This window comes from Branchiostoma lanceolatum, chromosome 19, assembly GCF_035083965.1.
Source record: "Branchiostoma lanceolatum isolate klBraLanc5 chromosome 19, klBraLanc5.hap2, whole genome shotgun sequence".
Classification (NCBI taxonomy): Eukaryota; Metazoa; Chordata; class Leptocardii; order Amphioxiformes; family Branchiostomatidae; genus Branchiostoma; species Branchiostoma lanceolatum.
Window position 1 is genome coordinate 5,731,780 of NC_089740.1, and position 27,848 is coordinate 5,759,627.

The 27,848-nt window shown below is 40.3% G+C and overlaps 2 protein-coding genes across 8 annotated transcripts in view; one reads left to right on the forward strand and one right to left on the reverse strand.

The window, feature by feature from the left end:
• Positions 1 to 366: 366 nt before the first annotated feature.
• Positions 367 to 3,041, reverse strand: LOC136425650 (uncharacterized). Its single transcript, XM_066414575.1, has 5 exons — positions 2,916 to 3,041; positions 2,161 to 2,235; positions 1,398 to 1,532; positions 1,019 to 1,177; positions 367 to 677 (listed from the first exon to the last, which is right to left on the reverse strand). The coding sequence occupies exons 2-5, from the start codon at positions 2,204 to 2,206 to the stop codon at positions 601 to 603; spliced, it is 417 nt and encodes a 138-aa protein (XP_066270672.1). The 5' UTR covers positions 2,207 to 2,235; positions 2,916 to 3,041; the 3' UTR covers positions 367 to 600.
• Positions 3,042 to 11,841: 8,800 nt separating this feature from the next.
• LOC136425242 (double-stranded RNA-specific adenosine deaminase-like) overlaps positions 11,842 to 27,848 on the forward strand; it is a 109,783-nt gene continuing 93,776 nt past the window's right edge. For all 7 annotated transcript variants that reach the window (XM_066414051.1, XM_066414050.1, XM_066414052.1 and 4 more), the window contains exon 1: positions 11,842 to 12,230. In XM_066414051.1, the coding sequence (XP_066270148.1) occupies positions 11,880 to 12,230 (351 nt within the window). In that variant the 5' untranslated portion in view covers positions 11,842 to 11,879. The remainder of the gene's footprint in view (positions 12,231 to 27,848) is intronic.

Below are 27,848 nucleotides of genomic sequence, written 5' to 3' on the forward strand. Positions count from 1 at the left end.
TGGGGGATGGGGGTGTCAGAGAAGCCCGGCCGTCACCCAGAAAACATTACGGTCTTTCACCCCAACATCTGCTTGGAGATCTTATACGATTTCTTATGGCAAGTTTGGGATTTACCTTTTACCGTACTTTAGTAGCTCTGTGAGCACGGAATTTTAGGTTGTCTCTACTCACACCGGAATGGACTTCTGTGAAATCACAACGGTCTATTCCTCTAACTGTGTTCTAGTATTCATAACTCATATTCAACCTTCCTATGTATGTATGTTTTACATTTCAGACCCAAGGTCTTATGCTACATGCTTTAGAAAATATACAATATATTACTTTATTCATTAATAAGTAACATTGATCACACAACAAAAATATGTATTTTCACCATCCACATTTTATTAGCCCCATTCAAAGAATCACAGATCACAAGAGGAATGTTTTTTTCTATCATGTTATAAATCAGAGTGTTGGATTCGATAGTGTCACATTGTTGTGGACTGAGTTATGATTCAACGTTTTTGGTACGTTTTGTTCACAAATGGTCACTTGCGGGTTAAGACACAATGTCGTGGTCGCCAATCCTTTTTTTTATAACTATAATATAGCCTTCATCGTCTTGATTCTTCCATCTGGTGTCCTTCCTTCAAGAATCTCCGCAGTTTCTCCACCAGGCTGCGCTTGGTACCTGTAGAACGGAGGGAGGGGGCAACATGAAAAGACAAATTAACAACTGCGTGTAGACCTCCATTAGTTTCCATGCCAAGCATAACATTCCACCCACGCGGCACAAAAGAATTAGCAGTGAGTGCCACATTCCCAGCACGTCACATCCGCCAGCTGATATAAGGACTGGCGTGTGACATTGGTACTGCAACAACATCTTTTGTCCTGGGCATGCTGTGTCCTTGATTTTGTGAAAGATAGCTTTTGAAGTAAGGAAAAAATAATAAGGAAAAAGAAGCAGCTTGATTTGGGACTGCATGGGCATTTTTGTTGAAATCTTTCAAGGAAGACTTTAAATCCTACCTTGTCCGGTGCTCCACACCGTGACGTTGTCGTCGGCGCCTCCGCATTTCTGGGCGAGGTCCCCGGTGCAGGGCGAGTCGCACTTGACAGAGGGCGCAAGAGTCAGGGTCTGCATCTCAGCCTCGCTCATACAGGTACAGTACTGTCCCTCACCCGTAGCTGTTGGAGGCACAAAATGTTTTTGTTAATAGAAACCAAACACTTAAATTCAAAGATTATAAGATATATATACTTAAACATAAGTGCACACTTATTTTCACACCAACGCTTAACGTAATATGAATGGCATAGACATATACTAGATGAAGATCATACAAGAACATACAGTACTAATAGAAGCAAAACCTATATAGTTATATGTTACAGAGGCTTCACGTACCTGAATAAGCGTGTCCCTTAGCTCCGCAGTCTGCCGCGCAGTCCTCGTTAGTCATGTCGGAAGAGCTCGCTTCTGCGGACACGGTGGTCTCATCTCCCGTGTAACAGCCTTTCAGGGACTGGGCGCAGGTCACCCCTGGAGACAAACGGTAGGTAAATTATATGGTTCACTAGTTTGTAAGGGTCGTAGTTTGGATGGGGCCACACGCTTGAAGGAGTTGCAAGTTTGGATGGGTCACTAGTTTGAATGGGTCCCAAAGTTGTGACTTATCAAAATTTGGAACACACGGTTCCCCAATTCTAAAGCGGTCAAGTCACCAGAAGGACAAACAGAGTGATGCAGTACTCTTGAATGGAAATACGCTTGTATCGGTACCGCTAATTAATGTTTAGTAATACACCGCATTTGCCATTTGAAACGGTCGATGCCATATCGGAGAATGGTACACTTTATGTATATCAGCACACTCAGCCTTAACCGTAATATACCGAATAAATGATCAGGGTTTTGGATTTGGCTTTTTGACCCGTGTTCGAACTCGAGTTGTTGTACTTTTTTCACTATTTCTACTATTATTACGATACTCTAGCCCCCAAAGTTATGACACACTCGAATATGACATCGGTCGTTTCAAACGGCAACGGTCGTTTAATGGGACAGAAACCCGCATATACGCCACTGGATAAAATGTACAAAATAAGACCACCGGTATGGAGGTATCTAATTTGATAATATTCATGATCATGATATGAAATGTACCTACCGATCAGTAGAAGTAGAACGGCAGAAGCAGCCAAGATACGGGCCATCTTGAAATGATGTCTTGAGTCGTACGAAGCTGAAATATAAGCATGCGGAGTCATTTAGCTTACTTATACTTTTACTTATGACCCTGCCGAGGGTTGAAACATTTATGACGTACAACAAAGTTATATTTTGGTTAGCTTGAAGTCTGATACATGTTTATGATTTTCAGACTTTCAAAGCAAGGCTAGACAAGTTCGTGGGAAATCAGCCAGTCAGGTAAAACCATGCTGAGTCGCATAAACGGAGCGGTTTAAACTGGAGGAAACAACTACCTAACCTACTCTGAATAAAGAGCGATTCTTGGGTGCTGAGTCGCATATACGGAGCGGTTTAAACTGGAGGAAACAACTACCTAACCTACTCTGAATAAAGAGCGATTCTTGGGTGCTGAGTCGCATAAACGGAGCGGTTTAAACTGGAGGAAACAACTACCTAACCTACTCTGAATAAAGAGCGATTCTTGGGTGCTGAGTCGCATAAACGGAGCGGCTTAAACTGGAGGAAAAAACTACCTAACCTACTCTGAATAAAGAGCGATTCTTGGGTGCTGAGTCGCATAAACGGAGCGGTTTAAACTGGAGGAAACAACTACCTAACCTACTCTAAGTAAAGAGTGGTTCTTGGGTGCTTCTAATACAGTAACACATGTACTACTACGCACCAATATCCTTAGTTACTAGTAGATAAGAGTAGACTTGACCCGGTACTTACCTAAAGTCGTGGCGAGTTTGATCACACGAAGTGCGCTGCGTCCGGTGATGTCGGAATAAAGTGGTTAAAAAAACGGAGTCGGGCAGCAAAATATATACTTTTTCGCTCTGAAATTATGCAAATGAGCCATAAAGGCTACTGTTGATTGGTCAGTACTAGTCTTGTTGTAGTCTATTTTTCTTTTGTTTATCGTCGAGTTATAGTCTTGTTGTAGTCTGGTATCCTTTTGTTTATCGTCGAGTTGTTGTCTAGTGAGTAATATAGCATTCCATCCTTTTGTTTATCGTCGAGTCGTTGTCTAGTAATATAGCATTCCATCCTTTTGTTTATCGTCGAGTTGTAGTCTTGCATAATTTTTGTCTGCGTAGTTTTTCTCCTAGTCTGTATAGACTGACAACAGTGAATCCACGTAATCCATGTAATGTAGTCTTGTTGTAGTCTGTTATTCTTTGGTTTGTTCTGTTTATTGTGGATAGATTACCAAACAACCATTTGGAACACCCCAGTCTAAGGGACATAAAAGTTTAATAATTTTTCTTCATCGCTTTGAGTTTAAAAAAAAGATGAATGAACGTCAGTATAGTATGACTACCCTTTCTGTTATACATCCACGGTTGCAGAGTGATTTGGGGTTATTGTAAATCATTGACTGTTAGTTTGGCAACTTACGGTTGGAAGTTGGCGAGACGGAGCATCATTTCAGACTTTTTCAGATAGTACTCATAGGAGCCTCAAAACGGGTCCCAATAGATGCCCATGCCACTGTACCTGTCCTTGAGAACTGCGGACAATGCCACCGGCCGGTAGAACCACATCTAAGATGTACGGTATAGCCAGTGTCTTCTGTAGGCTAGGTATGGAATACAGCTTGACTCGTGGCATACGGTGAAGTTCTCAGGCCACATATGTGTGTATGTGTACACAGGATGTGTCGTCGTACGTAACCTTGAAGACAGCTAGCTTGCCGTGGGATCACTTCCACAACATGTTAGGCGTTGCGTCCTAGAATATAAAGTTTTGTCCTGCACCCTTCCTTGCAAGCTTGATGAGAAAACTGCACAATGAACTACTAAAAGAGGTCCTCTTTTTAAAAAAAAGATAATAAAAAAATAATATTATGTCCATCTTGTCTTGAGCTTGTTTTTTAACACTCTTTTACTAGTTTATTTACATTTTTTCATTGACGAGTTTCACTCCTTTACCTCCTGTATTAGTGCGACCTCTGGCGGGAATTTTCAGACCTGCACAGCACAGTGAAGCAAGAATCTGTTAACTTCGGCACTGAAAAGAAAATCTCACTAAAACCAAGAAATCCAGAAAAATATAAGGTACCAACAGCCTGTATAATGTGGCAATGTACCTTGATCCTTTGCTATAACCCTAGCTAAAGGTTTCGCTCCCTTATATCTTCTTCAAATGACCAATGAATTACAATGACAGAATCGTGCGAACTGGGGATGAAAATACGTGACCATACATACCCACATGCATTTATACCTGATCCTACTTTATACCTTCTTCATTTTAAGGTTGACGTCTAAGATATCAAGAATACATATTTCCCGAATGTCTAGACAGGGGTAAATTTCCCAATGGGCATGGGATTAGCTGAACTGCTTTCTTTGAAGTGGAGACAGGATATAGTCAGAATGTAGGTGTTTCCACGCCATAGAATCCAGTGGAAATGGTTGTATATAACGCTGAATTACGGACGTATACTACAGCTAGAATTGCAGTTTATATCCGGCTGTGAAAAGTAAGATGACTGAAGCGGGTTAAGTCTCTGCAACGGCGGCGCCGAATCCTGCCCTCCTGGGCGCACCTTAGATGGAATTACCGTCTGCGGGGAGTATTAAGATTACCGCCCATACAAGGCTAATGAGTTATGGATACGGTTAAACTGTTCTCCACATAAAAAGAAATTGAACTTATCGGAATCTTCGACTGAATTATTACAGTCATCTTCAGCTCTGCGGTGACCCAATCGCTCTGGACACGTGACTTGTCGCACATGTGACGTCAGCAATAGGTCAAAGGTTTTTGGAAGTCGATACCGCCCCCCGTCCCGGTTGAGAGAAGGTTGGTGCGCCCTGATGTGAATGGGCTCCTTTACTCCTCTCCGCAAAGTAATCCTGTTTAGAATTATTCACGGTTAGTGCTATGAATAAGTCATACACTTATCTATAGCCCTAATGTAGAGTGCAATGGGGTGGTGGGTGGTTAGATGACGTCCATAGAATTGGACACTTTGTAACGTTAACTTGGGGTTAGAGGGGGTCCAGGGGAATTGCACGGAGGCGGTCTTTTCTGAGAGAAAAGAACACAGGACCGCCGGCTATGTCCCCATCCAAAAGCACTAATGCAACACTTCATACTGCGCCCGAGCGCGGTTCGAACCCGCGCCCTCTGGATCCACGGAAGCTGCATCTAATACCTGATTTACCAGGAGAGATGTAAATATTGGACATGCTTTTTTGTAGCTCTTTGGTGTAATAGACATCTCTAATTCATGATGTATTAACTCTTTTGCGGCACATTGGTGTTAAAAATGTTACTGACTCATAAGATTATCCATTAATTCAAAGCACATTGTACTACATACTTCTAAATTTCTATCACATCCTTCAATTTAGTTAACATTTAGTACTCACTTTTGCCAAAAAGTCACGTTGTATTTTGCGCTGTTTATTCCAAACGTAATGGGTGTAACGCATTTCTAATGTCAAAGGAAAATGTTGTTGTGTAGAAATTGTGTTTTTTTGTTGCTGTGTGTATTGCATACCTGGTAAACTACCTCCTGACGTAACACACGAGGTTTGTACTGAAGAGTCCAGACAGCTTTATTAGACCCGCTTGCACCGGGAAGGACCCCTACTCATTTAGATTTGATAAAGTCGCGTGAAGTGCCTCTCCCAAGGGCACAACGTCAACTTGGCATGTCAGGGGATTCGAACTCAGGACCACAAGGGTCTGGGCCAAACACCCTACAATTGCACGACGCCACGCCAATGTTTAGCCCTTACACCATCAACTGCTAACTTAAGGTTATCGAAATATATATCTTTCAGAAGCAATCTTTCATAACGGGGATTGAGCTCCCCATTGCTTGCAGTGCTTGATCCCTCGGATGCCGTTACAGAAGGCCGTGTGACTCCGAGCCAATCAGAGCTCTCCTAATATATACGGTGAATATTCAAATGGATTCGATCAAATACCTGACGGATTGGGTGCCAGACTCTTTGCCGTTAAGGATCACTGGAGCGAAGAATGGGATGTAGTCGATGGGCCCTATGCTTATTACCTCCATCAAAAATAGAAGTATAGTTTTGGGCCTGTCCGTCTGTTTGTCTGTCTGTCTGTCTGTGAGTGTCCGTGTATGCTTCAGTATTTTGTAGACAGCTTAACTCAAGAACATCTGGCTTGATTGTAATGATATTTGTTATGCGGGTTGGTCTTGAGAAGAAAAAGGTCAAGGTCGATTTTGGACTTCCTGCGGTGTGACCTTGGCACTGCAGCAGAACTTCCGGTTTTTGTATCCTTCTGGACATGGTATGGTCTTGTTTCATTGGCAAGGAGGATGTCACAAATTTCCCATGTCAAATGAGATTAAACATTTCAAATGTTATGTTCAAATCTTTTTGATTTGATTCTATTACAATTGCAACGGTACAACAAACGTGGGGTTCAGACAGTTATTGCTGGAGTCGTAACCCACACCTAATATACTCGTTTTTACACCTGGGTGGGGTGGGGTGAGGATAGTCATGTAAAGTGCCTTTCCTAAGGACACAACATCGGTGGCATCAGGGGATTCGAACCCGGGACCGCTGGGCCGAAAACCCCGCCATTACGCCACCCAACCCCACACTTCTCTCTTCCTTTAAACCAGTGGAATCTTTACATACGCCAGTCACGTCTTCTTACATCATCTAGTCTCATTTTATCACCCGTAGCCTACTGACGGTGGCAGCGGCGAGGTTTGATAGTCATCCGTACAAAATTGCGGCAGAGACGGCATTGTACTTGAATACCCAAGATGTTCCCTACGTCACCTTCATAGGACCTTATAATTACCCAAAAGACGAGAATTTGCTGTCTTACACAGTATCTGGGTTCGGATTTTAGTTTGAATTTATTGGAAATTCTTGCCCGAAGTTAACTCGCTATTTGTTACCCTCGCTGAGGAGGTTATGTTTTGGGTAGCGTTTGTATGTATGTGTAACGTTATGTATGTATGTACATGTGTGTATGTGTGTATGTGTGTATGTATGTATGTATGTATGTACGTATGTATGTATGTATCTAAGTATGTGTGTGGATGAACAACATAGCTCAAGAAGGCCTGGATGGAATGTCTTGATATATAATAAGTGGGTAGGTCTTGATAAGACCTGAAAACAGTGAATAGATTTTGGGCCTCCTAGCGGCTTATTTCGGCACTGTAATGGAACTTCCTGTTTTGATATCTCGTCTTCTGGATAGCTCTTGAGACAGAGAATAAGTGGCCGCAGTGGGTTTGAGCCCCCTGGACTGACAGATAGTAGAGAATTGGCACTTTATTAGGCACTAAATTTCCTGTTGGTTTGAAATCCACAACAAGATTGAAATGCGAGGGGAATTTGCACCAAAATGTCATTTTTTTCAATCACTCTCTCCTTTAGGCCTTCATACCATGTGAAATGGATGGTCCCTCTATTTCCAGACCCACGTAAAAAAGGATGGTCCCGTCCTTCCCAGACCGTTAGCCTCTTGTGAAAGGGATTGCCTCTCCCTTTCAACACCCTCAAACCTATGTGAAAGATGGCCCTCCCAGACGGACGGCCGTGCAGTTTTTATTATCTTCATGAAAAATGGAGATATATTTATTTTATTTATTAATAGGGTGTATCTGTGTGTGTCTGATTGTCTGTGTCTTTGTGTTTATGGATATTGTAGTCAGCATAACTTAAGAACCTTTGTATGGATTACGATGATATTTGGTATATGGGCATGCCGGCAGGTGTTGTGAAGCCGAAGTTCAAGGTCGTCTTTGGGCCCCCTGGCAGCAGAACTTCCGGTTTTGGTATCTTTTCACCTGGCCTTTCTATTGTCTTGATTTTTTGGTGGCAGATAATTTGTGATGTAAGGAAGGCGTGGCATAGGTCCGGGCTAATAAGCAGCTTGCCCTGGAACTGCAGTTTTTTTGTTGAAATCTTCCGAGGAGAACAAAATTCCATCAGTACCTAATTTGCATAATTAGTGAGGAAATTTATACGTCCACTGCATTTCATGATAGGACTTTCAAACATGTCACATGTTACTGAGAAAGAGAGAAATATTGATAGATATCAATCATGCAAATAAAGACTTTGGTTTGCATAATCAATGAGAAAATACTTTAATAAAAGATGGGGTTGACGGATCATCATGATTTTTCAAGTGCTGCTTGGTATAGTACTGATAATTATGCAAATCAGACCCTAATTTGCATAATCATTTAGGAAATTTCACACTTTGGAAACTTCTGTTAGTTGGGCAGAGATGATGATCAACTAATTTGATTAATGCAAATGACCTTATCTTAATAATCAATGAAAAAAATTGATAATACATCAGTTATAAAGGTTAAAATCATTTGGCGAAGGTACGAGGTCGTGGAACTCTAGTTACATAATATTTTCCCTAGATCCTGCCTGAGCATGTTATAAGATCAACGCCCACGGCTACCCAAGATGACAAAGTTTCTGTCTTCTGGTATTAAAGTTAACATTTACATAGCGACAAATGCAAACAAATTGAAGTATTAAAAAGCTTTGGTTTCTTATCAATCATTGCTTATAGATTAACCTTATAATCGATGTGAAAATTCATCATTTCATTAACGGTGCACACCCCAGTTCTTCCGCGACCGGGGTCCACAGAAGTGCGCGACAAAAAAGTGACGGAAGGGTTTCGAGGGGCTGGGTTTGAGTTTAGATTTCTCATAATGTGCTTCGAACTGACATTAGATACTAGCATGGCTGAAAAGCGTATGAATTGGTGTGTTTTGGGTGAAAATTGCGTTTCGATCTGAGCCTTACTTCCGGATATCCATCCGCGTTGATGGTGAAATGTCCCTTGGCCGGAGATTGACCTTTGTTGCGTTCTGTGGGTCATGCTGACATGCCTCGCGCCGACGATGATTAAAGAAATCTAAGTACTAGAATTTTCTTTATAATTGGCTCGACTGTACGCTAGGTTTTTCTCTTTCTGACAACATCAGTCGTTTCTACTTAGAAAATTTTTTCTACGAGTTTTATCCTACGCAAAAGTGCCAAAATTTGACCATCGTTTTTGACGTGAAAATTATGTTTTTGTCTCCTGATTTACCAAAATTAGAGAGGTTGAAGAAACAGAACTCAGCTGGTCCTATAGCGGAAGGGATAGGCTTTCATCCCATACACAGTTGATTTACTTCGGAATACTTCCCTGGAAGAGACAGTACCTAGACTCGAGGGTGCGCAGCCTCCAATTGAAACCCCAAATAAACTGGGGTGTGCTCCCTTAAACGGACCCGTCCTGCAAAAAATACTGACCATAACAGCCAACAAATTGCATTTTTCCCGGGAAACTGTGTAGCCCGGACCCAACCTGATCGAAAAAAATTCGGATTTCGCAAGTTTTAATATGGTTATATAATGTCATATAATGTGCTGATTTGCCCCCCTCCCACGCCCCCCCCCCTTAGAACACGGCCAAACAGCCTTCAAAGTGTGTTTCCTGAACATTGATGACGTAACATTTACCAAAACATTGTTTTTTGCATTGCTCTATTACAGGGGCACTGGGATATTGCATATGTTTGTTTAATAGTCGCTCCTGCATCAAGTAGCAGACGCTTTTCAATGAAAAAAGCCTTTGATGACGTCATTCTCGTACTTTCCTGCCCAATCCAGTGTCAAGTTCGCTGTCGCGCTAGTTTACAACATTCAGGCAAATAAGTCGCACAAATCAGAAGATACATCCCTAGGCTTGTTTATCGCACCGAGACCGACACCAAGTTGTACAGCCTTTTCTCAGCAGATGCCCGTTTATACGTTCATAGCTGTTAGAAGTGCGGCTCAGACCGCCATCCTAACCAAAGATACATCATTAAAGTTCGTTTTTCTACAAAATAAAAGAAATCTTGGCAACGAAAGCACTTGGGTAATGAGGCTAGGTCTATTCTCTATCAGTTAACGCCCAAAATTAAAATTCTAACTGCTTCCCGTAGAAGTACGGAACTTAAAACGGCACTGTTCTCAATGGAAAAGACAGGCAAGTGAAAGTCATTGTGACGTCATGAAGTCAACTACGTTCTAGGCGGTTTGTAGCGTTTATTCTAGTCAGAAATAGAAGGAAAGCCTCCTCCATCACAAGAGCGTCTCACTGACATGCCTTTCTACTGCAATACCTGTTCATTAAGCATGAATTTATGGAAAAAATCGTCTTCAAGTGGAAGCTACCATTGTGACGCAATTGCTATTATGCGCCTTGAATGGTACCGAGGCCCAGAAGGACAAAATCAGCCTTCCGACACGGTAACTTTCAACCACCTGTAACTCGAGAACGAAAAGTCGCAAACAACTCAAACTTCGCATGCTGATAGGTGATAACTCTTTTAAGTCATAGACAACATAAATCATAATTTGCATATATTAACGGTGCACACCCCAGTTCTTCCGCGACCGGGGTCCACAGAAGTGCGCGACAAAAAGTGACGGAAGGGTTTCGAGGGGCTGGGTTTGAGTTTAGATTTCTCATAATGTGCTTCGAACTGACATTAGATACTAGCATGGCTGAAAAGCGTATGAATTGGTGTGTTTTGGGTGAAAATTGCGTTTCGATCTGAGCCTTACTTCCGGATATCCATCCGCGTTGATGGTGAAATGTCCCTTGGCCGGAGATTGACCTTTGTTGCGTTCTGTGGGTCATGCTGACATGCCTCGCGCCGACGATGATTAAAGAAATCTAAGTACTAGAATTTTCTTTATAATTGGCTCGACTGTACGCTAGGTTTTTCTCTTTCTGACAACATCAGTCGTTTCTACTTAGAAAATTTTTTCTACGAGTTTTATCCTACGCAAAAGTGCCAAAATTTGACCATCGTTTTTGACGTGAAAATTATGTTTTTGTCTCCTGATTTACCAAAATTAGAGAGGTTGAAGAAACAGAACTCAGCTGGTCCTATAGCGGAAGGGATAGGCTTTCATCCCATACACAGTTGATTTACTTCGGAATACTTCCCTGGAAGAGACAGTACCTAGACTCGAGGGTGCGCAGCCTCCAATTGAAACCCCAAATAAACTGGGGTGTGCTCCCTTAATCATATTTCCAATGAGAATATTTCTAGAGTTTATTCCTGAATGAACAATACGTATGTGTTCATGTCAATTGAAGGTGCATATTTTCGTCTTAGTGTCATCCATGTAGAATTAACCCTTGTGACCATACTTTATTGTGCTTAGGTAAGTCGTTTGATTAGTTGATTAATAGATTATAATTTTCCTTTCAATATTTGCACCTTGGATATTAAAGGCGCTCTAAAAACCTATTTCAGAGATAGGCATTGCGTTCCTTTTTGTGTGTGTCGCATTTGTGTTTGTTTATGTGTGTGTGTGTGTGTGTGTGTGTGTGTGTGTGTGTGTGTGTGTGTGTGTGTGTGTGTGTGTGTCTGTGTGTGTGTGTGTGTGTGTGTGTATGTGTGTGTGTGTGTGTGTGTGTGTTTGTGTGTGCATGCATGCGTGTGTATGCACGCGTGTGTTGAAACATGGCAGACATTTTCTCAGACATTACACGCTTTCTGTTTTGCCTTCTCCGATTTTTATTAATTATCACTATCAGCCGCAACAGAAACCACACTCCGAAAACTGACCTTTCCGACGGAATGACGTCATTCTAATTTGCATATCGGCCGGGTCACGTGACAGAGGCGCAAAACACGGAAGTGTTTCTAGTCAGTCCGTGATGGCGGAGCTACAGGGGAGGGTGCTAGATCTGTTCGCGGCTCAGGCCACCAGGCCCCGCCGAACCACCGAGGTCGCCGGCAACCTGGGGATCACCAAGAAGGAGGCGAGCACGGCTCTGTACGCGCTGCAGCGGCAGGGAGCGGTAGAACGCGTGCAGCAGTCCCCGCCGACTTGGCGCCTCCTGCCCATGGGGCCCCCACAACAACAGCCACCGCCGCCACCACAGCAGCGGTACCCCATCCAGCAGCAGCAGCAAGCCGGGAACTACGGGGGTTACCCGCCTCCTTCCTCGGCAGGCTACCAGCCTCGGCCCCAGAGAAACAAGGTGCCGCGAGGAGGCAAGGGCAAGGTAAGAATCACCCGAGATTTAACCAGGAAAAACTGTAGATTACAACATAACGTTTTATCTGTCTTGATCAAAGCCACACAATTACGCAGTATTCAAATCAGCTCATCCCATCACCCTTAAGATGCTCGTCAACGCCAAGAAGATCGATGATAAGAAGAAGAAGAAGCACCAAATAGACAGGGGGCTATGTGACGCAGTCACGTAATCATTAAGGTTACACCTGTATAGACAAAATGACCCGGCGGTTTCCGAAACCTGGCCGGTCCGGTCTGGGGGATTCCCCGCTGACCGCGTTATAGTTTCGGTGCAAAAATAGTAACGAAACGTCGGGGGGATTTTTACACAAAAACATTCGTCATTAGAAACCCCAACAGAAAAGCACAGGCGAGATGGTATGGAAGGTTTTTCTTAATTGTATTTCTGCACTTCCTTTACCGTCACTTTCACTTGAAGTAACGGATTTACTTTCCCTTTCAAGGCTGTTATGGCTCAACCTCACTTTCTTTTAGAACAGGTTGGCAGAGAAGTGGCCCGGTTAGCCCCTTTTCTGTGCGCAGCGCGGTGGTTTTCTTTGTTGTCCATGCCCGATGTGGTGCTCAAATTGATTAGCCCTCCCCTCCGTAAATGATTGATGGATATGCATGTTGCCCTGACATCTGGGCTTCATATTCCTGTGGCTCTGCCCCCCACTTCTACAGATCAATATTTTCCTTTGTCCCCTAGGTTTGTCTCCTGCGCATCTCCAGGTAATTTGGGAGGGACGGACCTTATGAATGTTTTAGAAGGATTCTGTGTGTTCTAGCAGGTGTTTTACTGTAACTACTGTGGCAGACAGTCAGCCTGTTATCTCAGAACTGCAGTGCTAAATTGTGTTAGAAGGCAAAGAAGGGACATAAGTCTTTTGTTCAATGTGTCTGCCTTGATTTTGACTGTTATTTATAAAGGGAATTTTGAATTCTTTAAGTGATGCCACATAGTGTTAATAAAAGGCATAGAATGGATAAATCCTTTTGTTCAAGGTGTCTATCTTAATATATGTTATTTTCACATAAATGCTTATGAAGAGGACTGTTACAAGATTCGTAACTGACACCACATACACAAATCTATTTTACAATGAGTAAATTTTTAGAAAACCTCATTTCCCCCAGAACTATTCATGTGTATTGAAATCAATTTTAGCCATGTTGAATCAAAGAGGTTCAGAGAAAAAAACATGGTAGCCATGCAACAAACCCCCTTACCAAATTCAAGTTGATGTTGAAGTGAACATAGCAGAATATTCCTGTCACCATTCTGCTTTGAGAAATGGACTTCAATTTGTCTTGAATATTCGTCTTCTCTTTGAACTGTGCTGCTCTTTTACATAATTTACGAAATATCGCAGTAGACTATGTTGTTATGACAACAGAATTGTAACACTTATGAAATTAAGACTATTGACTCGAGGGTACGGATACGAATATTTTTTCCATTTTCTGATCTTTCAAATTTTAGTCCAGGCTGTCGGCCATGTTTGTAGCAGGTGTTTTTTCATCCATGTGATCCTCACTTTGGTCACCCCATGGTCTCTAACCAACGTTATTGTTATGCAAATTACCATATACGTCATTGGATAAAGGATTCTATTCGTCATTAATCAGTGCCTATTATGACTTGACGGACTGTCACGTCACATGAGGCCATGACATTATGCCTGAATATGTGCCTTTTTTGTTGCAGCAATGATATTTCTGTCTCTCGGGTTTTTAATATGGATAGATGGTATAAAAATATGGACCCCTGATGAACAATTGGGATTTGATATTGAGATTGAATCATGGTATTGTCAGATAAAAATTGTCCACCATATTGGAATTGCATATACATGTAGGCCCTGAAAGTTGTCAAAATTATTTTTTTGTTAAACACAAATTTATGAGCACACATAGGTATGACATTTTTTTGACATATCTTTATGGTCATTTTGTGTTCTGTCATCCTGAACTTTATGATTTCACATTCAATCATGAATTTAATGGTTAAATTCATGTTGCTATGGTGTAGTTTTGCTGTATGTGCATTTTGTCTTCCACCATGTATATTATACAGTGGTACTTATATCATGTGTCATTTATATCCTGACATATACTAATGCCAACTTGAAATTGTCTCATGATTAGAGGACACATAGTAAGGAAATGGGTGATCAGAAAATTTATTTTCCACATTTCGTTGGAGTATTATAACTTATAAGTTGAAGTTGAAATTGATAAGCCAAAATCCCCCCTTAATATATATTGAGCTCGAAAGGACAGTTTGTTTATGTACTGGAGTAGAGTAGAAAAACAGATGTGCATTTTATTGATATACTTAAGGTATAGAAACAGTAATGTAGAGAATGCTGTATGTGTATGCTTGACCAATGGACCTACAAACAGTATTACAATTGACTGCTCCAATAATATAACTCTTACTCAAAATGCATTGATAATATCATTTCCTTAACAAAATATTGGTACCTTTATGGAGACTGCCTGAGAGTCAGTTTTCAACAAGGTGGCTTGTAAATTATTTCACAAAAAGCCCCTTTAAAAGGGTTGCTATGTGTGAACTGACATAGGAGAATCCAGGTTTTGATGTATCACCCCAGTATGATGGTTATAATGGATCCCAACAAGTTTGGGTAGGGTCACAAAAGGCGTGGGTATACATACATGTCAACGGTCAACCGGGTGGGAATTTATGGTCGCCATGTCTGATTCTGCTGTTGGGAGCATATCTGAACACATCTGGTTCACAACAATTTAATTCGTTGGTTCTGGGATCTAAATGAATATGATTAACTGGAAAAAAAAGCCTGATGACTGTTCTCAAATTGGAATAGATAACTGGAAGAAAAAAGACTGAGGAACAGGTTTATGACTTGTTACCTCAGTCTATGAAAAATGGAGGTATCGTTTTGTGTGTGTGTCTGTGTGTGTGTGCGTTTGTGGGTTTTCTCAGATATTTGTGGTCAGCATATTGATAACCTAAGGTTGCACCAAGTTTTATGGAGAGAATGCAGTCTGCCCTCTGCTTTTGCAATGTCTGGTTGCTGTATTTCTATCTTAAAATGTAAATGAAACCCTATGGTAAACCCTATGGTAGCCAAACCCTCCTGGCAAATATTCTCCCAATAGCCGGCGTGGTTAGTCTGGTAGAGACTATAGCTACCTACCTACCTACCTACCTAGTCCCTTGACCTCCGGGTCGTTGGGGGGACAAGGAAGCAACGAAGAGATTACCAGTCTACAGTAAATCTCAACTGTGGGCAGACCATGTTTCTGTGGCCGCGGCGGCCTGCCTACATTTAGGTGGCAGCGGCACATCCTGAACACGATCCCGCAACTAGAGATGTAAGATAGCTAAAAATTCCAATTTGCTCAGGTTCCAATTGGAAAACTGGTTTACAGTTCTTAAAGGCAACCAAAGCAATTTTAGGGCCCAAAAAATGGAAATAAAAAAATGCTGACATATTCATGGTAGTGACATTTACTAACACTGTTTAGCACATTTGCGTAATAACTTCACACTTTGAGCATTTTTAACTGCGCTAAGACGAGCCGTACAATGATCCCCTTAGTTTTGGAGCCTACAAAACCCCCCACGACGATGATCAGTGAGTTCTCACATCACACCGATATCATATTTTTGCACCATGGATGCCGCTATACATTGTGATAATGTTGTTTGAACTAATCATGTATGGCAATGACTTAATAAATTGACTTTCAAAATCCAATTTTCAGGCCCTAATATTGCTTGGGTTTCCTCTAAGATGAGCTGTCACTGTAACTACGAATGTGAAAATCCCTTAGAGTACCCCTTCTCACTTACACTTAACTCTTCCCAATGGTGCTATCCCAATAATAGAAGAATATTTCTCATCCCACTTTAATATCCTCTTTATGGTTGGTTTGGCAATTTCTGCATCAACTGTAACATGTTCACACGTCATATAAAATTGTTCATACATGTAGCTGCTGCCCTGCATATATAAGCCCTGCCCAAAAGGTCAGGGTCAACATTGTTTTATTACAACAGAGAGAATGGAAAAATTGGAGTCTTGAAATTCTGCCAGATGTTATGGACAGGTTTATATGAGATGGCTTAAATGCAGGGGTGGGATATATTTATTTTTTTAATCTATTTATTCATTCAATGCCAAATTGCATTAGACTGTCTACCTATGCTATTCTAGAATGTCTGCCATCAAATTTGCCTATTCTAAGCACAAATGTTGACACTGGTACATTTCTTTTGTAAGCAGTATTTACTTTCCAATTCCATATCCAAATACAGTACACACACGTAAATTGTTCCTGCAAGTCAATATTTAGTTGATTTCTTTTATTCTGAGTCTCTCCTTGGTACTGAAGGTACTATCAGACATGGCAGCTATGCCCCCTCCCTCATACACCATGTTGTGTCTGATCAAATTAGCATTTTGATAAAGCTGTCATTTGAAATTGTCTTATAACAAGTATTAGATTAACTTGTGATGTTTGTCATTCTATGGTGTCTATTCTATTCTGTACAGGAAAATTTATGATTTGTACTGGCACATTTTGCTAAATACTTCAATTGCCAAGTACAGCATACATTCACAAATTGTTCGTACAAGTCAATATCTAGTTGATTCCCTTTGTTCAGGGTTTCTCCTATTCCTAAGTTCTGAAAGGTACTATCAGATTTTTCATCTTGGCCCCCCTTCCCCATACACCATGTTAGTGTCTGAAAAGATTAGCTGTTTTATACTGCTGTTAGAAATTGGGTTTAGAAATTGTCTTACAAGTATTAGATTAACTTATGACGTTTGGTATTCTGGTGTCTATTGTATTCTTTACAGGAAAATATATGATTTATACTGGTATATTTTGCTTTCCTTCCATTTCCAAGTACAGCATACATTCACAAATTGTTCCTACAAGTCAATATTAAGTTGATTTCCTTTGTTCAGGGTCTCTCCTTGGTACTGAAAGGACTATCATATGTGGCAGCTATGCCCCCCCTCCCCCATACACCATGTTAGTGTCTGAATAGATTAGCAGTTTTATAATGCTGTCATTTGATGTTAGAAATTGTCTTACAAGTATTAGATTAACTTGTTATGTTTGGTATTCTATGGTATCTATTCTGTTCTATAGAGGACAAACATATGATTTTCACTGGCACATTTTTCTATCCTTCAATTTCCAAATACAGCATACACTCACCAAGTGTTGATATTTATTGGATTTCCTTTGTTCAGGGTCCCTCTCTGGTACTGAACGAACTATCAGTGGCAGCTATGCCCCCCTCCCTCATACACCATGTTGTGTCTGCATAGATTAGCTGTTTTATAATGCCAATGTTTGAGGTAAGGAATTTAACGGGGGCCGCCCGAACATCGCACGCGCCCGAACATCGCACGGATTTTTTACTGATCTTATTTTGCATAAGTACGCCGTGTTTGTGTCCAATGACTATGCTGATAAGGAAAGTAAATAATGCACATAATTGTCATTTACATTCAAAACATATGTGTACATATTCATTTCTTGTTTTGTCGAAAAGTAGTATTTTGACAATAATGATGGCAACGCTGAGTAGAGGGTCACTGCGTAGCTAGACGGCCCGGCACCTAAATATACGACCTGTGCCAAGCAGATACATAAGTCACACAGCTATCATACACATAAGAAAAATAATTTCATAAAACACTAAAAATTTGGGTCTTTAAGGGTTTGTTGAGAAGAAAACCGACCAAAGAAAAACAACGTAAACATTACTGTCGTCTGACGACGTTGTTTTCCCGCCATTTTTTTGGGCCGCGATGGTGGCGGGACGATTCAACGCACAGTTTTGTTACGCTCTAACATGTGATTGGTACCGTCTATGAAAAGGAAACTGAATACAGAGATGGCGAAGATGTTTCCCAATAAGTAGACGGAGTATTGTTGATGTAAGCGGTGTCGTTTTTTCGTAATGATTTCGTAAGTCGGGCCGCATTCAATACGTACGTCGGGCCGCGTAGTAGCCTATTTCCCGTGGGAACATGAGCTGGGATATGCTAGATATAGCCCTTCTCGCATGACGTTAGAAGTGCACACAGTCAAAATTTTCCAGTCAAAAGAAAGCTAGAATATAGCAGACTTCAAGCCTTATTTACATTTCCCTAACTTCATCACCAACTTCCGAAGAGAGCAAAATTACCAAAGCGTACTAAGTTAGGCACACTATCTGGCGTAGCACTAAATCAGAAGGTACATTCGTGAAAATGTCTCACAGCGTCTTCCGCATGTAACGCGGAGCATGAAGGGCCCATGAACAGTATGAATACATTTCTTGTCCAAGTATGGTCTTTAGATGAATGTGTTCAAAATTCATTCATTAAAACCTGACCACTCTCTGGCAACCAGCAATGGAGCGCCGTGAGTTCCAGCGCGTAAAAAAACGTCCGATGGTTGGGCACCCCCCGTTATGATGTTTGGCATTCTATGGTGTTTATACTATTCTATTCTTTAGATGACAATCATATAATTTGCACTGGCATATTTGCTTTGTGTTAGCAATATTTGCTTTCCATCAATTACCAAATACAGCAGACACACATGAATTCTAGATAAGTTGATTTTCCTTTGTTCAGGGTCTCTCCTTGGTACTGAAAGTGCTTTAGACGTGACAGATTTATCTGCCCCCCTCCCCCATTTTAATTTTCCCCAGGCAAGACAATGGAAATAATCAGGCCTGCTGGGAAAGAATGATTGGGTAAACATGTATCACTTTCAGTGTTGGTTCACTTGGTTTTGGGTAGATGTTAGGCAGGGACTGTCATATAGAGGAATTCCAGAATAAGATAAAACAAAGGAAACATTTGTGGCAAACCTGTGAATTTTGAAGATAACATCCAGAATATTCATATGTTCTCTATTTGGTCACGAATATATTTATGAAATTCATCCCAACCCTTTTTTCATGTGTCCTATACATGTGTATTTGCTTGACTGTTTATAATATTGGCCAATTCCCTAGACTATATGTAGCTAGGTGCAGAGAAACAGGCTGTATTTTCTATATATTGTGTATTCCATCTGAGTTTACACCGGGAATGAGGATGAAAATATAACATGGTACTGATGTTGCATAAGTGGAAAGTGCCATTCTGGAAGGGGGTGGGAGGGCTTTTCTGGTAGTTCCTACATCGTTTACATGTAAATTTGAGCACTAGACACCGACTGTCAGAAATGAGCAAGTCTATCTCCTAACATCTTGACACTTAGTATTACATCCTAGCTTATCTAGGCATGCACAGCGCATGCTACTTGTTGGGAAGATACCATTCTAGAAGGGGGTGGGGAATGCTGTCTCGACATGGCTAGCATTGTTCCCATGTACGTTGTATATCCTGTGACGCTCTACCAGAATTTTGTTACATAAGCTTAGATGCAAATGCATCTATTCCAACAAAATAAAATTTTTAACCCACATTCAAGACAAGTTGAATATTAGGTCAGCTATTAAAAGAAGCTAAAAGAATGTAGAGTTTGTGTATTTTGAATATCATCTGCAGTGAAAGAATATCAGAGTACAGATTTTGTTGTTGTAACCTATTATCAAGCTTGGCAGCATTGGCTGGAATTTGGGTCTGTACAAAGAGAGGCTATAGCTTGGGGCTTGTACAGAATTGCAAACTGTCCTTTTTGCAGCTGGTGTGTTTTGCCACAGGGAGGTTAAATAGGCTGACTGATTCATGATGCCATCTTGTACTAGTGCAGGGTATAAAAAGGTAGGTGAACGTATCCGCAGGCTTTTTATGCAGTAGGGGCAGTGGGTTAACGTTGTTAATGCACTACATGGGGGCGGGTATGGTGTTGGAAGGAAGAGCTCATCCCTCTCCTTCCATGCATGTTTTTATTACCTTTGCCAAAAGATTATGTTTCGGGTAAAGTTCGTATATGCATCTGTCTGTCAAGACAATATCACAGCCTGGTTGGATTGTCTTCATATTTGGTATGTGGGTAGGGGTGAGCAAATTTGTGCCTTTCCCAATGCAAGGACACAACGTCTAGCCAGGAACGCGTAGAATCAAACTCGTGACCTTTTGATGTCTGCTAGGCTGACCATTTGGCTATGGATGCTACACGCATGATTTGCAAGAAACTTGACTTTGGAAAAAGGTTTCACATGTGAGATGAAAGCTGTAGAATGATAGATGAACAAAGTTTCCACAAACTTGAAACGAATAATGCTGACAATATCAGACAGCGACTCTCTTTACAATCTTTCCTAGTACGTCATGCCAAGTTCATGGATAAAGCTTGTTTTCAGGCAAAGCCTTAAGCTTTGTAAGTGTTGAACTGATCTAAGGTCTGGATGTCAATACCCAGGGTGTGTGCGTTACATCTCTGGAGCTTTTCAAGCTGATTTTTCCAATTACCAATATGGCTGTCTTGCCAAGTTTGGATCCCTCGTTGATCCCTCGTCTGCTGATGAAGACCTCGAGCTAGCTCTTACATGTGATTCTTCTGTGTATAGTTTCATTAGGCTGATAAGTCATTTACGAGTAACGTCCGTATAATTATGTACATGTACATCACAGCCAAAGCCATTTTTTTCTTACCAACATTTCACTTGTTTTAAGCTGCCTTCAAGTTGTTATATTGTCTGGTATCTGATGGCTTTATATTGTACTCCATGCATTTTTAAATCCTGAACATTCGAACACAAATTGATACATGTATGTAGTTTAAAAAAATGATGGTATCTACAAAATACATGATAAAAAGTTGGTCGGTTTACAAAATTGTTTGCTATCTCATCAGGGACATTTAATGCCAACCCAGGCTACCTATACAGTTATGATCAAGTGTTTTGGGCTATTTTCCACCATCATCATATCCTCCCTAAAAGAAGAACAATCATGTAATCTATGAAACAGAGTGAAATGTAGTGAATGAAGAAAAAAGCTCTTTATTCACAACTCAAGATTTACAACGGACAACATTTTGGTGGTCGTCTGTCACAGGGCAAAGATGACTTACTCTACTCTGCACTGCAGCTAGGTGTCGCTGCTGCAATGTTAAGAATGCGGTCCCAAACGTGACTTCGTCTTTATCCGCCCTCATCACAATTCATGACTAGAGTAGATTTTCTTATCCATATACAGCCTCCTTAATCCAACCGGTCATTTTTTTTCCTGAAGAAGGTGACAGATTGTCACAGAAACATTGGCTGTTGTTACTCCTTAGTTGCTGATGAAATTATTCATGGAAATATATACATGTAATACAGTGAATGGTGAAAAGCATGTTTGGTTCCTAAGGGTTAAGTGTAAAGGTTACTACTCTTTGTGACCTCTGTTGGACTGCCGTTGAGCAGCAAAAATAGAAGCAGAAGCACAACAATACTATAAATCAGGTTTCAGCCGCACACTTGTTTATTCAGTCACAGCAAGCTATGTCGGTCCAACTTAATGGGGTTAGGATATTATTTATGTACCTCTGAGCTGTATGGGATATTTGGTCAGACTGGAATCACAACAGTGCCTTTTGTCTGTGTAGCTCTTCAATTTTTGTCAGTTGGATTTGAATTAGTGGGCCTGAACGGAACTGGGTCAGAGCCCTTATCCATCATATTTGGACAGGTTATGAATCATAACACTGAGCCCGACTGGATTTGTGTTTCGTGTGCAGCAGATTTCCCCAATCGATATCTGGAAATGAAAAAAAATGTAATTCAACATTTTTCGCTTCAGATATTCTAGTTGCCTATAAAATGACAATGGCAATGATTTTGATTTTTTGTATTGCATACCTGGTATACTGCCTCATGGCGTAACAACCCAGGTTTGTACTGAAGAGTACAAGCTTCATATCCGGACAGATTTGTTTGATCAACTCACACCGGGAAGGACCCCTACTCTTTTCGATAAGTGTGGTGTGTTCTTTTATATGCTGTAGGTGTGGCCATCCTCAAACATAGGACCTCTATTTTTTTAAACATCCTATCCGAGGGGATGTCCCCAACCAAAACTTATAGGTACTCATTTTCACCTGAGTAAAGTGAGGAAATTTGTGTAAAGGGCCTTTATTTCCCAAGCAATGTCAACGGGACATGTCAGGGGATTCAAACCCAGGAGCTCTAGATCTGGGGTCTGTGCCAGACACCCTGCCATTATGCCACCGCAACTCCACATCGCGGCAGTACATAACGCCACAACGCATTCTTGATGAATAAAGCGGTCGAACCTCAGACTGAGGACGAAGCATGGCGCTTTTTCGTTAGCTCATTGATGAATACAAAACACCAATTACTAGTTGCAGCCCAATGTACTGTCCCAACAGAACTCGATTTCGCAGAAGCTGATTAAGAATGCAAGTCTGTCCCTAGAAAGTGTGCTGATTCAGCCAATCAGGCTAGTCCTTACACAGGACATTCATGGTTCCCTTTTCTAGTTCAGATTCTGGAATGATGGTTCGTGCTGAGCTGCACAAAGATTTACTGAAGATGCCGTCGGTGGGGATTGAACCCAAGACCTTTGGATTAGAGATCCATTTTTGGGACATCGAAATGCCAACCAGCATGTCATATAAATGTACCTCAAATTCTTCATGACTCTTTCATTGTAGGAACATATCTTTAAGTACTGAAAATGCCTTCTTTAAAGCAGCAAATTTTTTGCTTGTTGATGGACAGTAAGGTATATTGAGTATTCACGTCAATAAATGTTAGACATCCAATAATTTACTCACGCAAATGATTTTGGAAATGGTCATTGTGTATTCACCCTTGCTTGTATCTCTGAAGATATACATGTGTAAGCACATAATGTCACTAGAATAGCAAGGAATAAAAACTTGAGACGCATATAATAGCAGCAAACATAGCAGATCATTTACATCATAAAGTGTGTACAAATATCTTGCCTCAGTTGGGTATAAGGAAGCTAGTTTATCTCAAAAGAATCATCTTGAATAAATCTTTGCAACTATACTAGATTGTAGTCTGACCAATTCAAGGCATGTGATAAAGTCCATCCAAATTTGAATCATGGAATAGCACAGTCCTTCAGCTGGCTATGACTGGTTTACATATAAGGATGTCCTGAGGAATTTGGAACATTTGACCATAATAAATTTTGTGCTGGTCCAGTCAACATCATGGTAAACTAATCATTTTGTGTTTTGGTTGCTGATAGCAGGTGCAGCCATCAGCTGACCTAGAACATAAATCTTTCAGAGTCTGTGCCCCCCTCCCCACACCATCATACAACCACTTTCAAAACTCTGTGTTAATGCTAAGTAGTGCTGTTCGGAAACCAAGAGTGTCAAGAGATGTCTGTTGTACTTAGTAAACAAACACATTCATGTACTGTACACATGTACATGTATGTCATGACCTCCCTAGTACAAATCTAAGCCCGCCCTCAGATAGCATTCCATGGCTGCCAGGACGTCAAGGGTGGCATTCTTACAACCCAGTGATCTTGTTTTAGGTTGCGTGATGTCAGAGACACATGATATGGAACTACACCATGTGTCAGTCATAAAGGGCTGTCTGCTCGTCACTGTGCCAGAACGTAATGCGCATACGCAGGACTCCAGGTAATCAGCCTAGCCTGGATGCAGGACTTAAAGGATCTCTATAGTATTTCTGAATCAGTTTCAGTTTTATTGATATCAAAGTCACATGAAATCTGTTGAAACTTACAGTAAAATCACTCTCAGGATACAGAGGAATCATTAGAATTACAAAACATTAACAGCAATCAATGTAAGTTATATCCACATTAAAATCTATACAATTTAAATATGATCGTTCGAGGTCAACAATAAAAATTGCTGAGAACCGACCAAAAAACATGTAAGTACAAAAATTCGCAACGTCTAGAGAATTGGCTAGGCTATAATCGGCCAGGCTGGTGAATTGTTTGTATTTACCAATAATTGCAGTGGCAAAGTCAACTGTCAACAAAAGCCAGATACCTTTTAACCCTTGATCAGCATCTAAGTTGCAGTGTGTTATCAGACAATTGAACAGAAGTTGTTGTCGTGGAGTTACAAATAATAGAATTCATCACAGTCTCTGTTGGATGTTTGGTCCATGTTGCATCAGAAATTTGTCCGTTGCATACAATATTTATTTCGAAACAACAGTTGGAAAGTATAGATGGATTGTCATCCTTGTATATGCGTGAACACAACCTTATATGATAAGTTTTGTTGAAGTGCTTCACTTTGGGGGCCTATGGACAGGTTAGAAGAGCAGAGTGATATGTTACATGTAACAAACACCTTAAGAGAAGATCAAAGAGAATTTAGATAAAGGCTTGAATGAAAACTTAGAAGACTGTGAAAATAGGTCTTTCTTTTCAGAACCCTTTGAAACAATTTAGTTTAGGTGACATGGTTTGAAATGTCAAGAGTGACAAAAATGACAAAAATGAATCGTACAAGATTTAAAAGCCTCTGTATTGTGACAATGGAAATGAAGCCAATAAAAAGGGTTAAAAAATCAGCTGCCAAATTGCTTTCATAATCTTTTCTTTGATGTCATTCTTTTGAAAAATTTGATATTATCTGATCTTGAGAATCTTTTTTATTCAAATGATATAGAATAAAGAAGCTGATGTAGATTGATATACCTAAAAACTGATTTATGGATATGAACTGGTTTACATGTATATATCAATCTGGTAGTGGGTTTTTTTAGCTTTCATCTTAGCTTTGTCATCAATTTTTATGGCTATATTTAACGGAATTTAATGATAATCATGTGTTGTAGTTAATTATGATTAATTTTCTCGATTTGAAAATATTGATCTTCCACGAAATTATTCATTTGTCTACCATTTTCATATGCTGCACCATGTAGCAGTTATATGGATTGCAGCAAACCAGTCTGCATGTAATCTATGTATAATCTGTTTTTGTTGAGAATAGCAAGGCATTGCACAGGAAAAGCCAGGTGTTTGCAGAGAATTGACAAGAAAATTCAAGAATGCAAAATATGGTACACATGAAAGAATAACGCCAAGAACATGTTGAGTTATAGGTAAAATTCAAATGGAAAGCATATATCATATTGGCAAAATATATACATTTATCTGCTTGCCATGGTGTAAGAACACAGTGTACCCTCCACATGTGGATTGAGATAACTTCAGGAGAGCGTAGCCCGCTTTCACGTTGAATCTTTGCGTATCTGATTTGCATGCGCAATATTGGTAACAATGTGTGCTAGTCTTCAATAAAATTTTCTATGGTGAAGCCATATATTGCTCTCAAGGTTTTGTTTTAGATAAAAAGCAGCCAAGCAACTTCAAAATCAAATCAAAATTCTATTTCTAAGCACATTTCAGAAACAAATCTTTCTCTTTTGCCTCAATAGCCTCTCCTTGGCTCTAGAAAATTATTAATTTATAGTTTCACTTGTGCAATACTGTTTTCGAATTTCAAAGCTGTCTGGGGATGCTTTTATATTTGTTACAAAAGTGTGTTCCCCGTTTTAGCTTTAGATATTTTTAGCATGCCCCCCTCCCCTTATTGTCGGTGGGCTGAGCCCGGGAGGCTTACATTGCACAGCCAATCATAAGAATGAATACCAAGCATTGCAGTTGGGGCCGATGAAAGCATGCTTCATTCTCTAGCCTTGTAAGTGGACGTGACTTGGGTATCTCTACAGTAATCTGCAGCAATGCCGCGAGTACATGGAAAGCGCAAGGTGAGATTATTCTGCTCTAATCATGTTACATAATCATTTGTACAACCTTCTGTCTAAGTGACAAACCAGAGTAACTGTCAGCTTCATTGTACTTTTGGACATGACATTGTCAAGAGCACTTGATGGCAACTTGGCAGGAGCCCAAAAATATTATATAGTTATACACTTGTGTATAAAAAGAGTAATATTTTAAGTGGCAGCAGGCTAGTTCATGTATTTAAATTCTCTTCACCCATGCACTTACAGCTTGTAGCATGCACTCTAAATCAACCGCTTTTGAACTGATCATCTGTATGTAAATTTATGTAAATGTATGTAATAGAGCTGTGTGGTGAACCAAGAGAGGTGCTTACATGTATAAGAAGAATGCCTGTCAAGACCATTGATGCAGCTTTAAATTCTATTATTGAAATAATATAAGAGGACTTCTGGTGAATTATTTCTGACAGTGACAGAAAGCAAGATGTATAAACTCCATTCGAAGTTAAGAATTATCACACCAAATAATTTTGTAAATTTGGCAGATTGTACAGACATGATTGACATCCTTTGAGAATAACTTTACGTAGCAACGGTCTTAAATTTGGCAGCCGGAACGTAACATTATATGCCATCATATAAAAATTGTTATGACAGTCAGCTGCTGCTTATATTACGGGTACAATCAAAACTCCCAAGGTGACTTTGGTGGAAAATATTCTTTTACCAAGTTTTCGTGTCTATTATATGAAGTAGAGACTTCTTATGAATTAAACATGATATTTCCAGACAGTTGTTAAATTTTTTATAGATGTTCGGGCATGTGATGTATTAATGTTGTAATTGGAGTTGGTCAGTACCTTGTTTAGTCTCGGCACTTAGGAGGCAGTTTAATCAGTGTCAGGATTTTTCAGGGATTGAAAATGAAGATAGGACGACAAAAGACACGCTTGAAGAATAGGTGCAGGGTGCGAAATACTTTTTTGAGCCAGGTTGCCCATGTTGCAACCTAGGGCAAAGGCTAGGTTGCACACCCAAATTTCAGGTTGCTCCAGCAACATTCACCGATTTCTTAAAATCAAGCTCGTATGTAGCGTATAATACTACTAATATTTCAAAATATAAATTAGATAGTATTGTGTTCCCATTGACCTAAAAACATCTTGTTTAGCCGAGGGCAGTGTGTTTTCGTCTTTTTCAGCTCAAATTCCACGATCTATGAAGGGTTTTTGATGGTTTAAAACGAAAAAGTGTTGATTTCTTTATTTCAATTGAAGATTTACCGAATTTTATGAGAGTGACACTGTGATTTTGTGAGCTTCCAGGGCTCCGATTGAGATCTTTGGCTCAAAATATAAGGTTGCACACTGCGCTACCTGGGTTTGGAATTAACTTGCACCAACCGAAATCTTGTTGCACTGTGCAACGTGCAACCTGGTATTTCGCACCCTGATAGGTGTGAGGATTTAAGTGCTGATGGTAGTTCTTTCTGTTGTCTTCTGCTAAAGACAGGTGTGATGTGCATAAGAATATATAGTCAGATGCATCCCAAGCATGTTTCAAGTTTCAAACTGGAAACAAGGTTTTTAAAAGCTTGGCATCCATTGATAGAGAAGTAATTGGCATCTTTAGATATTTACATAAAATATATGCAAGAGCTCTGATTGGCTCTGAGTCGCACTCTTATGATAGCAAGGTTTGAACAGTTATTCGAAAGTTGTGGGAAGTGTGCATATTTGAAGATGTTCACACAAAATAATACAAGCACATTTAATATTGCTGTGCAGTGTAATAAGGTACACTTAACTTCTGATGTAAAAAATGACCAAAAACACTCAATCTGACTTTGTTTTAATGTTTTGACCTGTCAAATTCTACGTATACTTGACATTTGTACAGTGTGCACCTGCTTAA

What these genes read in the sequence shown, in the direction of transcription:
- LOC136425650 (XM_066414575.1), bottom strand. Translation starts at nt 2,206, where the DNA reads ATGGCCCGTATCTTGGCTGCTTCTGCCGTTCTACTTCTACTGATCG. An exon ending in CGTTCTACTTCTACTGATCG is followed by an intron (nt 1,533 to 2,160) that starts GTAGGTACATTT and finishes GTTTGTCTCCAG; the next exon opens with GGGTGACCTGCGCCCAGTCC. An exon ending in GGTGTGGAGCACCGGACAAG is followed by an intron (nt 678 to 1,018) that starts GTAGGATTTAAA and finishes TCCGTTCTACAG; the next exon opens with GTACCAAGCGCAGCCTGGTG.